General features: G+C 41.3%; 1 protein-coding gene across 1 annotated transcript in view; it reads right to left on the bottom strand.

The window, feature by feature from the left end:
* The window catches only part of susd5 (sushi domain containing 5), a 36,970-nt gene extending 25,430 nt beyond the window's left edge, over positions 1–11,540 (bottom strand). The window contains exon 1 of the mRNA XM_015356815.2: positions 11,086–11,540. Within this exon, the coding sequence (XP_015212301.2) occupies positions 11,086–11,173 (88 nt within the window). The 5' untranslated portion in view covers positions 11,174–11,540. The remainder of the gene's footprint in view (positions 1–11,085) is intronic.
* Between the last annotated feature and the right edge of the window lie 1,043 nt (positions 11,541–12,583).

The following is a 12,583-nucleotide window of genomic DNA, read 5'->3' as shown; positions in this document are numbered from 1 at the left end:
ACATAATTTCACACACACGCTTTGGGATCTGGCTTCAGTCCTGGGAATTGTTAGTCTCACTGCAGGTAGCAGGAAACAGTACTGTCTTTATCCAGATTTAAAAAAAATAAAAGCATGAGAAAGTTATGAAATTTGTGCTTGTTTACGAGATGAAAAAAAATGTCAAATAATTCTTATTTTTCTATTTTTTCATTCTGAATTAAAAAATACTGTAGAAGCATTTTTTTCCTTCTAATATATGCATATATGCAATGTATCCAAAAAGTCAAAAGTTTGCAGTTCAGACCGTAGCAAACGGTAAGCAGGACTGTTGCATATACTGTAGTTCATAGCTGAAAAAAGTCTTTCACTGTTTAAAACACACAATTGAAACACATTTGTAATGACAAGTGGTTTTCAGATTAAATTATAGTCTTGGCTCATGTGATATGTCAAACCTGATGTTATGTTTTGCTTAATAAACTGAACATTTCAATGAGATGCAGTACAAAAAAGAACAAATGTTTCACATAGAGCAACTCTGATACATACTGTACTATATGAGCTCAATCTACAACATGCTGCCTAGGTGTATATTTGAGACATGCAAAAAATGTTATAAAATGGAAGTAAAACCCACAAAGTTAATTGATAATATAAACATTGTTTTCATTATAATGAATTTATAAGGCGACGGTACTTGTATGTCTTCAGTAATCTAATGTATAGTACACAATGGCATGCTACAGAATACATGTAACCTCACTTCACATTCTAAATGGAGGTGAGAAATCACATTCCTATTCTAAGTAATAAAGCAAAGGAGCCTCTTCTAATAATTTTACTCCAACTCTTACCTTTAAAGAGAACACATTAAAGTTCCTGAAACGTGAGACAGCAAGCCCTGTTATTGTGGTGTCATTCAAATGATTTGCCACATGATAAGGCACAATTTTATGTATTCACAGATGTCAGATTTGCAGCTACTAAAGCTGAACGAGATCTTTTAATGCTATTCTGACCAAGTCTTCTGAATAATGTCTGAGTTGGCCAGTTTTGTGGAAAGAGAAATTGTTCCTCCTAGACTGCTAAATACATCAATGAGTGGCCAAACACTTAATCCAGGCAAGTTTTGGCGTAATCTGCTTTTACAGGGTATTTGAACACCCATCAACAATTTTTGTAACCATACAGAATTTACAATGCATCCAAAGTAACCACAACACTTATAATTGAAGTATTTAGTGCTTAAGTAATTTAAATAGATATACATATGCATATGTGTGTGCATCCGTCAATCTGCACATCAGCATGCCTGATCACGTCTGTGACTGTCCAACTACTCTCTCCTCTGCTTTCCTCCACAGTTTAATGACACCACTTGTTGAGGGTATTTCCTTCACACATAAGAGAGACTTGAAAAGCATTTTTTCTGATCATGCTCTTTCCCTGTGATGCCAGTCTCACACAGCTCACAAATTCACAAGCGTGCACTGCTGGATCTTCTGTCTCACACCCTTATCTGACCGGCCAAATTAGTTTCAGTCCCGATCACTTCTTCCCACCACCTTGTCCGCAGTGCTGCTGTGAGTTCCAGGATGGGGCTTCGCTATATCTGGGCCACGAGTCTTTTCGGGCTGTGTAGAAGAAAGCTTCATTTCGTTTTTATCGCTTTCTCCCTGATGACTGTGCCGGTTTCCTCAGCTGCTCTAGCAATGAGCTACAATCTTTTTAACATCGCTTCACCGGCTTCCATCTGTCTGTCAAACTCACCGCCCACTCAATCTCAATCTCAACTCTTCTTTCTCCTTTCTCTGGACGTGTGTCGGAATTAAATACCCAGGGCTGAAAACGTCTGTGTCGTAAATCACCGAATCACACATTTATTTTGTTCACAGTTCTATTCCAAACCTTTTAAAAAATACTCAACATGCACAAATACCAAAACATACCCAAAACTTTAAAAAAAGACATTCTTAGGTCATTGGGTCTTATCCGAGTCGAGTCCCCGGCCCGTTCTGCAGAACATCCAGTTTCGATTCTCATATGAGCAGATTTGTTCGTGGTGCTGAACTGTACAAGTTCAGTGCCACAGAGATCTGTATTCGTTCCACTGTTTGTCTTAGTTTATGTCAAGGATTTCGATTCTGGTAGTCGTACTGTATAAAGGTCAAGTTCGCGGATGGTGCCAAAACTGGAGTATAAGTAGACACAGCAGAAGAAGCAAATTTGATTCCAAAAGATTTGGACAAAATCAGACAAGTCAAGATTCTTTAGACGAGATTCCAGGCCAACACCTGGCAGAAAATGAGACAAGCCCAGGGCTGTGCACACAAGGCAGTAAAAACGTGCTTTGTGCAGTAAGAACAAAACAAAACGGGAGAGAAAAGGCTACTTATGAAAAAGGCACAGACAAGGTTAGGATATGTAGCTAAATGCACAGAATTGACATCGAGGGATATGTTAAAATTGTAAGATGCACTAGAAAGATTTCAGAGAGACATTGGTGACTAAATAATAATTAATAATAATAATAATTGCTTACACTTATATAGCGCTTTTCTGGACACTCCACTCAAAGTGCTTTACAGGTAATGGGGACTCCCCTCCACCACCACCAATGTGCAGCATCCACCTGGATGATGCGACGGCAGCCATAGTGCGCCAGAACGCTCACCACACATCAGCTCTCAGTGGGGAGGAGAGCAGAGTAATGTAGCCAATTCATAGAGGGGGATTATTAGGAGGCCATGATTGGTAAGGGCCAATGGGAAATTTGGCCAGGACACCGGGGTAACACCCCTACTCTTTTCGAGAAGCGCCCTGGGATTTTTAATGACCACAGAGAGTCAGGACCTCGGATTTACGTCTCATCCGAAGGACAGCGCCTGTTTACAGTATAGTGTCCCCGTCACTATACTGGGGCATTAGGACCCACATGGACTGCAGGGTGAGCGCCCCCTGCTGGCCCCACTAACACCTCTTCCAGCAGCAACCTTAGTTTTTCCCAGGAGGTCTCCCATCCAGGTGCTGACCAGGCTCACACCTGCTGAGCTTCAGTGGGTTACCAGTTGTGAGTTGCAGGGTGATATGGCTGCTGTGAACATTTGAAACAATTCTTATGCTCCCGTCACCCTAAATCAGGTGCAAAACATTGGTTTGAAAGTCCACAAAAGTAGAGCGATGGTCTCTGACCGAGGTAATCAAATGGACTTGAAACATCTGAGGAGTAAATGTAGTGGTTTCTCTCAGTTCCCTCGGTTAGATACTGAATTTCAAGCCACAGGTCACGTGGTGATATGTCAGACCGGCCTGGAAAACCGAGGCGATGCAAGCTGCTGGCAGAGCTGGTGCTCCTCGCTGGTCACGACTGAGGTAATAACGGAAGGTGTAAAACAGGGGAATCCCAAAAGAAGACGAGCCGGAGTCAAGCACGGATCTGTGGCGAGGTCAATAACAAAGACATAATGGGACGGTTTAACATAAAGAGACTGAGCAATAGAACATTTCTTTAGAGGCTTGAAGATTGCAGTCCATTATCAATCCCCAAAACACATCAAAACTGGAACGATTTCTCCAGGAAATACGGGCAGATATTACTCCACCCTACTGTGCAAAGCTAGCTGAGTTGTTATCAAAAATAGTCATAGCAGTAATTCCTGCCAAAGGTGCTTCCACAGAGTAGTGGCTTGGGAACTATACAGACGTCTGGTTGTCTGACAAAATCTTAGGAACCTTAGAAGTCTGCACATGGTGTGTGACAGCCAGTGATTTATTCGTTTACAGGTCCCAGTGCTAACTTCAGCATTTTTCCGATTTGTGCTTATGTTATGTATTATGAGAAAAGATATTTTTAGTGCAGCTCCAAGCAGTCTTGCCAAAATGAAGACTGAAAGAAATGGTCGATCCAATCAACTGGTACGTCTGTTTCGCAATTTGTCTGTCTTTCCAAGTGAGTCTACATGTGAATCTTTATTTCTCAGGCTCCGTACTGACTCCCATCCGTTTTCCTCATCTGAGATGGCTCAGCACCAACATGTTCTGTGTACACGTGTTCTTACTGTGTCCTCGTCAGTTTTACCCTTTCATTTCAGCCATCTGTAGTCCATGGAACTGTTCCTTCCAGTTACGTTTCTTCTTTTTCTACCTAGAAACTATCCAATGTCTGACGTGAAGAATGAATGTAGAACAAACCAATGTGAAAAAAAAAGTTAAAATACTTGTTTGGGCTCACCTTATTTGCAAACTACCTATACTTACTCAGGCTAGTAAACAACAGCCTTACTGGGGAGATGCCTCTGAACCTAATGCAAGGAAACGTTGTAAGAACATATAACACAATTGCACAACCTTAAGGGCTGTCAAGAAGAAACCCTCCCTGCAGCTTCAATTGATCTGGATTGGGCTTCAGATGTGAGTTAAGATTCAGATTAGTCTTGAGGCATATTCAGAGCAGAACCTAGGAACTGAAAAGACGGAGTGCTGAACAAATTATCTGTACAATCATACGATGCTTTGAGAATATTTTTCAGTGGCACTGACTCTACATCTTGAAGCTAATGCTTGACGTGTCTCCCCTTCGCCAACGTTTCACGTCTTTTTCGGTATCTTTTTTCGTTGGAATAGTTTGTTGTTAAGGAAGATGACACACTGAGCAGAGGACAAAAAGCAACCAAGTTCATCAAAGCGCTGGGTGTAGGAAATCCAAAAATTCAAACATTAAATGACAAATAAACAGTTGATGTATACCTGTTCCTTGAGGCCTGCTTCTCATTAAAAACTCATAGAACTGGGTTTCAAGTTGGACTCTTATTAAAACCACATTGTGTTTACAGTTTCAGGCTTTGATTGTTTATATGATTGATTATTTTTAAACAGTGTATTTTACCAGCATCTGACGAAGCCATTAAGAACAAAGAACAATACGTGAGTTATAATATGATTGAATCTACTGGCAAACACCAAAGATGTAAGCTGTTCAAATGCAGTGAAACGTTACTCAACACCCATTTATGCCTGGATTCTCCAGGAAGAAATACAGGAAGAAATCGTTAGCAGAAATTTCATTATAGTCTTAACTAAAATGTAAAAGTCTCTTTCTTCCATTGTTTTAATTGAGAATTTTTTCTCAATTTAATTCGTACTATCTTTTTCTTGCATAAACCGCTCGATGTAAATGTTTGAAGTTGAGGACTTTATATACATTGTGAATTTGTTCAGATTAAATGATAGCTGGAGGGGAAACAGGAGTTATTGGGTCTTTAGCTCTGTTGCTTTAATTTTGGGCAATGGTGGTGATAATAATAATAATAATAATAATAATAATAATAATAATAATAATAATAATTCCTTATACGTACATAGCTCTTTTCTGGACACTCCACTCTAAGCGCCTTACAGGTAATGGGGATCCCCTCCACCCCCACAAGTGTGCAGCCCCACCTGGATGATGCGATAGCACCCATAGAGCAGCAGTACTATCCCCACACACCAGCTCTCAGTGGGGACATCAAATCCAAAGGATGGCATACCCCCAGAGTTTGAGAAGGATTTCCTTGGTGATCTGTTTCCTCCCTCTAAGTTGTCTCTTTCCTAATGGCTGTGCTGGACTCTTATGCCATCGAGATGGAGAGCTGTATGTGTTTCCCATTCATCACTAGACCCCTGTGCTTCTGAGCACAGTTCAGGCTGGCTGTGATTCTCAACTGGACATGCAACATATTGATTATAGATGGACAATCCATTAAATTTGTTATTGTATTTTTGTCTTTGCTTTTTTCTTAGTCTTTCAGGAGTAACATGCTTGCTTTTAATTACATCATCATACTCATCTTGGTCAGGTTCTCCTTTTAGGTAATATTGTTCCCCATTTCAGTTAATATCCACACTGATCTATCTTAGATTGCTATTCAGAATTTAGAGTCTGTGCAAATTAAAGCCATGCTGTCAGTTACTTAATATTTTGAGAAGCACATTCATTATTTGGGGGAATATGAATAACATATCAATAAATATGTAATGTACTGTAGCTAACAACCCAGCTTGGTCCCCCAGGAGTGACATGAGAGATACTGTGTGGTATACAATACTTTAGATATACTGCTCCATTACTGTGCAGCAAGAAAAGGTCTGAAATGAGATATTCATCCTTGGAAATATGCGACAATGCTAACTCATAACTCTCTTTAATACATATCTCTTAAATACCCATATACTGTATAATGGAAGACACTGCCTGGAGCACATCAAGTGTCCTCCTTCATGTCATGACAAGGATATGCACTAAAAATTAATAAATGAAACAGTTTTGTATATGCCTCTCCTTTGCCCGATTGCAAAACTATGTAAAACATACTGACAAAACGTATAACTGATCATTTCAGCATAGCTGTTAAGGTATTTAAAACACTAATACCGTCTAAAATCTTCTCCTGACACTGAAAAAAATCTGAAAAAGAAACGGTTTATTTTAAATGTACTAAAAAGGCAGTTCGCATCTGCAACAGCAATTATTTCTAGAGTGCACTTTTAGCTGAGGTTTTCTTTTCCTCATTGAAGTCAAACTCCACAGCTAAATAGAAATCCAGAATTATTTTCAGAACATTATAACTTTTTCCACTCAGACTAAATTATAGCCTTTTATTCACATACGTTACACGGCAAAATGTTTCAGGGACATCTGGGACTGTGACAACTCTATTGGCTGGATTGAGAACTCGAGCTGTTAATCAATTTCTGTCCATTTGTTTTTGATTGACAAGAGATGGGGCCTCCTCTCCACCTTTCGCGCCTGCAAGCAGCTGAGAAAATTCCTTTGAAGTTTGTCCACCAATAATAATCCCTGATATATAAAAAAAAACATTCCTCCACCTAGTTCTAGGATAGTGAGCGTATCATTTAATTATTTATTTAATTTTATTTAATACGCTGTATTATTTAAATGCTTGAAATCTGCTGCTGCAATCTGCTTAATAATGCAATATAATGCAATATTCAAAGCATGTTGGTCATTTCCTCAGTCATCCTTAGCAAATTAGCAAAACGTCTCCTGTTCTCGGTAAGATTCGTAGCAACCTGGAGCCTATCTGTGAAGAACAGGGACGCAAGAACTCCGTGACATTGGACCCCAATCCTAATACAGGGCACAAACTCACTCACTCACACACACAGGAATGATTCAGAGACACCAATTAGTTAACTATCCAGCATCTTTCCGGGGAGTAATACCAGAGGAAAACTGAGAAACTTCCCAAGAAATCCTGGGAAGGACACAGAAGGCACTCCAATCTCAAATCAGACCCAGGACCCCAAAAGCTGTCACCCTCAACCCCAGACCAACATGATTTCATTGACACTGAATTTTAATGTTTACAACATCCCTGGAAAAACCCATGTGCGCTGATGTTTGTCTTTTACGGTATGTTGTGAAACATTAAAGGTCTTATCTTGAATCAATCAATAGGCTGTGTATCGGGTGGCTTGTCATTGAGCACCACGGATTAGATCATCAAACACACACGGCACACTCCCTTCTGACTCTTTACAAAGCCTCGCTCGTTTTGCAGCTCGTTATCATATCCATCTGTTTTCTTACCACTTCTTCTGACACAGGGTGAGCAGAGGTGCCGAAGCCTATCCCAGCAAGCAACGGGCGCAAGGCAGGGTACACCCCGGGCAGGACACCAGTCTGTCACAGGGCACACACACACAGACACACTCACACCAGGGCCAGATTTCCCAGAAACTAATGTCTTTGGACTGTGGGCGGAAACTGGAGCAGCTGGAGGAAACCCACATATAAAGTGGGAGAACATACAAGCTCCACGCGGACTGCGCGACAGGAATTGAACCCTGGGCGCTGCGAGGCAGCAATGCTAACTACTCTGTTCTTGAATTGTGCGTGAAAACCTTTGCGGGTCCTCTTGTCCAGGTCTCCCGTCCCTTGTCTGACTCGGGGGACCCCATGAAGCAGACGGCTGAGGAACCTCCAGGAGAGAGAAACCTCCCAGCTACAGCGTATCCCGCCGCGCCACTCGCAGCAGTGGGGTGGAGAAATCTGAAGAGCCGCCTGAGACTGTCTGAGGTCAGAGCGGACGAACGGCGCAGCGGAAAGAAAAAAGTGTCAGAAGCAAAACCCCCAGCTGAAATGAAGAAATGCGCCACATTGTAAACTGTTATCTAGATGGTGTAATAAATGATTTTTCATTAAGACACGTGTGCGAAATGTATTTGTGAACCAGTGCAGATTTATTTATGTAACATACTCTTTGTGGTGGCTCAGTTAGTTATAGATCTTTTTTTTACCAATATGTTCTTTAGCATAACACTTGTAAACATCGTTTTGGGGGGGCGAGTTTTCTAGCTTTGGGGACTCCCCTTAAACCTGTAAAATGTTTTGGGGAGTTCATTTCATTTTGTAGGATTTGAGGTTTTATAATGTCTTGCTGATGCTGGACACAGAGGCAAAACGTCACCGTGTCCCCCGGCGTCGAGAGCGGACGGAAAACCGACGGGACTGTGGCACTCATCGAAAGAAACGTTGCCGGTCGATCTGGGGACAGTCTTTCCAGACACGGCTCTTACTGGGACTCTCGCTTAAAGCGAACACCAGCAGGGGATGACCAGAAGTGCCGAGAAGACAGAAATTAGTGAGAAAACTTGAGGTGACACACCAGTCCTTTAGCTGAGTTATAAACAGCGCCATGTAATCTTTCCTTAAATACATCTTTAAACAGATGACATAAAACGAGTCACATGATTCAAGGGAGCCACACGGGTGGAGAATTATTCCACTGGCTTTGGGGCGCATGTAATATAGACAGCTTTACCGCAACCCCAGCAACCCCGCCAAGCGCTCTGGTCGCCTCAAACGCACTGCAAGAGCAGAAAGAGCACTTTGTTCAAAGAGGGATTTCATTTCGTGTGCGTACAATAGCTTCACGCTTGCTTTTTGGAGCCGATAGAGATACAGTAGCTAGAAAATTAACTTTCGACGCGCAGGGCGGCGATTTGAGATGATCAAACAGAGGACTGGAGTGGAGCTGCTTTTGGAAGAGATCTGTGCAAGGAATGACTATCACTCGGGCTAGCATACCTGGCTGACTTTTCAGAGTACACTGGGTTGCCCAAATAGTTCAAAACAGTGCATGACACATGGCAGCATGAGCCCCGCACCGTTTAAAGGCTTGGTCACAAGCAAGTTTTAGTTTTTCGTGATTTGATCAGTTAAACGCAGTAAAAAAAATATTCTGTACGCTGTAAAATAATACCGGCCTTGCATGTGGATATTTGTGCAGACTGAAAAAAAAATACATCCAAAAAACCTCCAGCAACATTTAATTCAAGATGCATGTCATATGAACATCCATATTTTAACAGCAATGAATACTTAACTCGTTCAATAACAGCTGTACTCATCTTGTGGTGTCCTAATTCTCAGGTCGATTAAATGTTAGACTTGGAGCATTTCACAGTACATCAATTGAATGGTTCAGATCGGATATTAATCCCCCCCTCTCCAAAATTCATCGAACGCGTTGACTACTTGGTGAACTGTTAGAAGTGACAGAAAAGAAGAAGCATCAAAACGTGATAAATTGCATCTTCGATTCTGTCCTGCCGTTAAAATTCACGGTTCGGGAAAATAAATTCATCTTTGAAACAACAGCGGTATCAAACCCGGATGAAATTAGCCATTCCCCACTAATCTCCTTCCACCTAAACCCTGTACTTGGACGACTCGGAGTAAAGCAATTGCTTCACACAGAAAAATTCAGCAATCATGTGACAGGGCGTCGTGGTTAATGAACGTTTTTTTTTATAAACGCTTTTCTGTTTCAGACACAAAAGTAGGTGAAACAAAAACTCCCGAAGAACTCCTTGCAGAAATGATTGTGGCTATAATAAATACAGCAGTGGAAAACTGTATTGAGAAACACAGCCAGCTGCTCTGCGAGGGAACATCTTTGGGAGATGGAATACAGTTCTCGTGAAGTACAGTACAGTATATCTGACTTCTCTGTGCTCTTGTGTTAATTGACAAACTTCAGTCCACAGGAAAGGAAACAGTCCGTCTCAGAGGCTTAAGCGTAAAGTTGTGAACCATTAACTAACTCTTGCAGTCACTGCATGGCTGTTTTTTGGAGCTAGCAGTCCACATATAGTACATGATGGTTTTCACCCCAAGTTACCTAAGCGAATGCAATAACACACGGTCTCGTCAGTTCTGAAGTCCTGCTTCTTCCACCTACAATGATGTCAGTATGTGTGAAGAAAAAGGATGTATTCATGCAGGTCTTGGAGTGCACAGGCACATTTTTTGAAATTGTGACCGACCGTTAATTTCGGCGATATGAGACCGGGGGAAATGTTTCGAAAATGAACAAAGCAAGCCAAGTTTGCGGTTCGGCATATTTTTGCAGCAATTCCAATAATAATGTTGTTTTTTATTCAGCCATGCAAATGGCACTGAATTATTCAAATTCAGTCACACGGGCTTGGGTTTTACATACTGTACGTTATTAATGGCGGGGATTCAATAATTCGAATGAGTCTCCAGATAACGTTAAACTAGAAACGGAGACCTTTAGTATTTGTACTGTTAATATCCCCCATACCTATGTTGACAACGATGTCTTAAATGATTACAACAAACACAGTACGTACAGTACAAAGGAGCAAGAAACAAACTTCTTGCTCTACCAGCAAGATGGGAAAGATTTGAAATGCATACATTTTTTTGCATTTTTAGCATCGATCACCAAGCAGTCTACATGGTAAGGAAATACTAAGCAGTGATAAATAAAAAAGCCCCTCTACAAGTATACATTTTGAAAGAGCTGTCATAGAAAAGCCTTCAATAGCACAAGTCCCAGACGCACGCCTGATGTCGCACAGTTACAGGTGAAAGGCGCTTCTTTAATTGTTACAGTAGGGTGCAACACATTTCAATGACACGGGAGGGACAGTCGATGAAATAAGTCCCGTTATCTCTTATCCCTGCTGGCTTTTTTTGTTTTTGTTTTTTCAAAGTTCCAGGTTTAAAGGAGAAAAACAACAGCAGCGTATACAAACTCTTAGCAAGCAGCACATCATAAAATAACTTACCATCCGCTTGGACTGAAACGTCCTTAAACGAGAGAAAGAACCCCAGGAATTGTAAGAGGATTACAGTTCGACAGCAGTCCAGAGCCATATTTCTTTCTTTTTTCTGTTTTAAGAAAAGTCCCGCAACTGGACTCGGGGACGCTCGTGTCCCTTGTCCGGAGGAGCGATGCAGGAGCGAAGGCTGAGCTCAGTATGGTCCGTTATTTTCTGCTCGCCAGGGCGACTGTACTGTAAGCGGTGAAGGAGAAACGGACAGACTCCCCTTTTGGAGACTTTGAAGATCTAAGAGGAAAAAATTTGAAGGGAAAAAAAAAACTCAGACTGCCTGGTTGCGGCAGAGGTTTTTATCTACCCAAATAGTGCACCGCAGTGCAAATGGAGTGTCCCCGTGAAAACTCTCATCAGTCTGTCAGTAAATACGTAATGGAGCAGATTTGAGCTGTCGAGAGAGGAGAAGTCAGGGCTCGCCTTTAAAACAGCAAACTGCCCGAGAGGAGAGAGACCCACATCCCCACACTGGGGTGGCAGACCTCGACCTGGGCCGAAATATAGTTTTTAATTACATGGAAGCAAGCGCCTTTAGAGATGTCTGTGGCTAAATGTGTATTTTTTTAATGAACGAAAAACTTATTTTGGTAGAAATTGACTTTTTTTTTAAAGCGTCTGTTTGCCATTATATATTACTGTGGTCGTTACAATTACAATCAAACGATATTAAGTCAATTAAGTACATTTGAAGTATTCTTAATTGCTCTTAATTAACTATCGGTAAAGGGTAAAATCTAGCACATTAAATCAAACTACACTAAGCAAATAGATGGATTATGGAGCTGAATTTAATGTCCAGCTTTATACGTTATAATCTTTCCATTCCTTTGCTCTTTTTCGCTAAATCAAGGCTGTACTCTTCACACAACTTGTGTTACCACTAGTTGCAATTTATTCAGTTCATATATTTTACTGTATTGTAACTATTGTATTGAAAAACAAAGTTTGGCATAGAGAAAGTGTGGTATGTTCAAAAAGTATAGAATGCAACATACGCAAACAGCAATGCAGGACAAAGCAAATGCAGAGATGAGTAATAACATTGTTACACTGCAGTCTGAGCAGGTGGGTTGTGAGAAATCCAAGGAAGGAAATTAGAGGTGTGGCAGACAGACTGTGCCTTGTTATCTGGTGGCACAGAGGTGTAAGGCACACATATGAAGTGGAAGAGTGAATTAGAAGGAAACCTAAGTAGCTAACAGAAACCAAACACAAGAAAGAGGGAGGAGGGCATTCAGCCCATCCTGCTGATTTGGAAGTCAGTGTGCTCAATGATCTGAGGACCTCACCCTGCTATTTCGTGAAAGAAGCCAGGATCTCGTCTTCGACAGCACGACAGGGTGGCCGGGGTCAACATCCCCATCAGCCCATGAAGGGAACTTATGCAGGGAGAAATGAGGGGATATTAAGGAGGAGAAAGCATGCCAAGAGAACAGAGATCTGAAATTGG

The sequence above is a fragment of the Lepisosteus oculatus genome, chromosome 10 (genome assembly GCF_040954835.1).
Source record: "Lepisosteus oculatus isolate fLepOcu1 chromosome 10, fLepOcu1.hap2, whole genome shotgun sequence".
NCBI classification, from domain to species: domain Eukaryota; kingdom Metazoa; phylum Chordata; class Actinopteri; order Semionotiformes; family Lepisosteidae; genus Lepisosteus; species Lepisosteus oculatus.
Note: the sequence above shows the minus strand (reverse complement) of the source record. Positions and strands in the feature narration are given on the sequence as shown.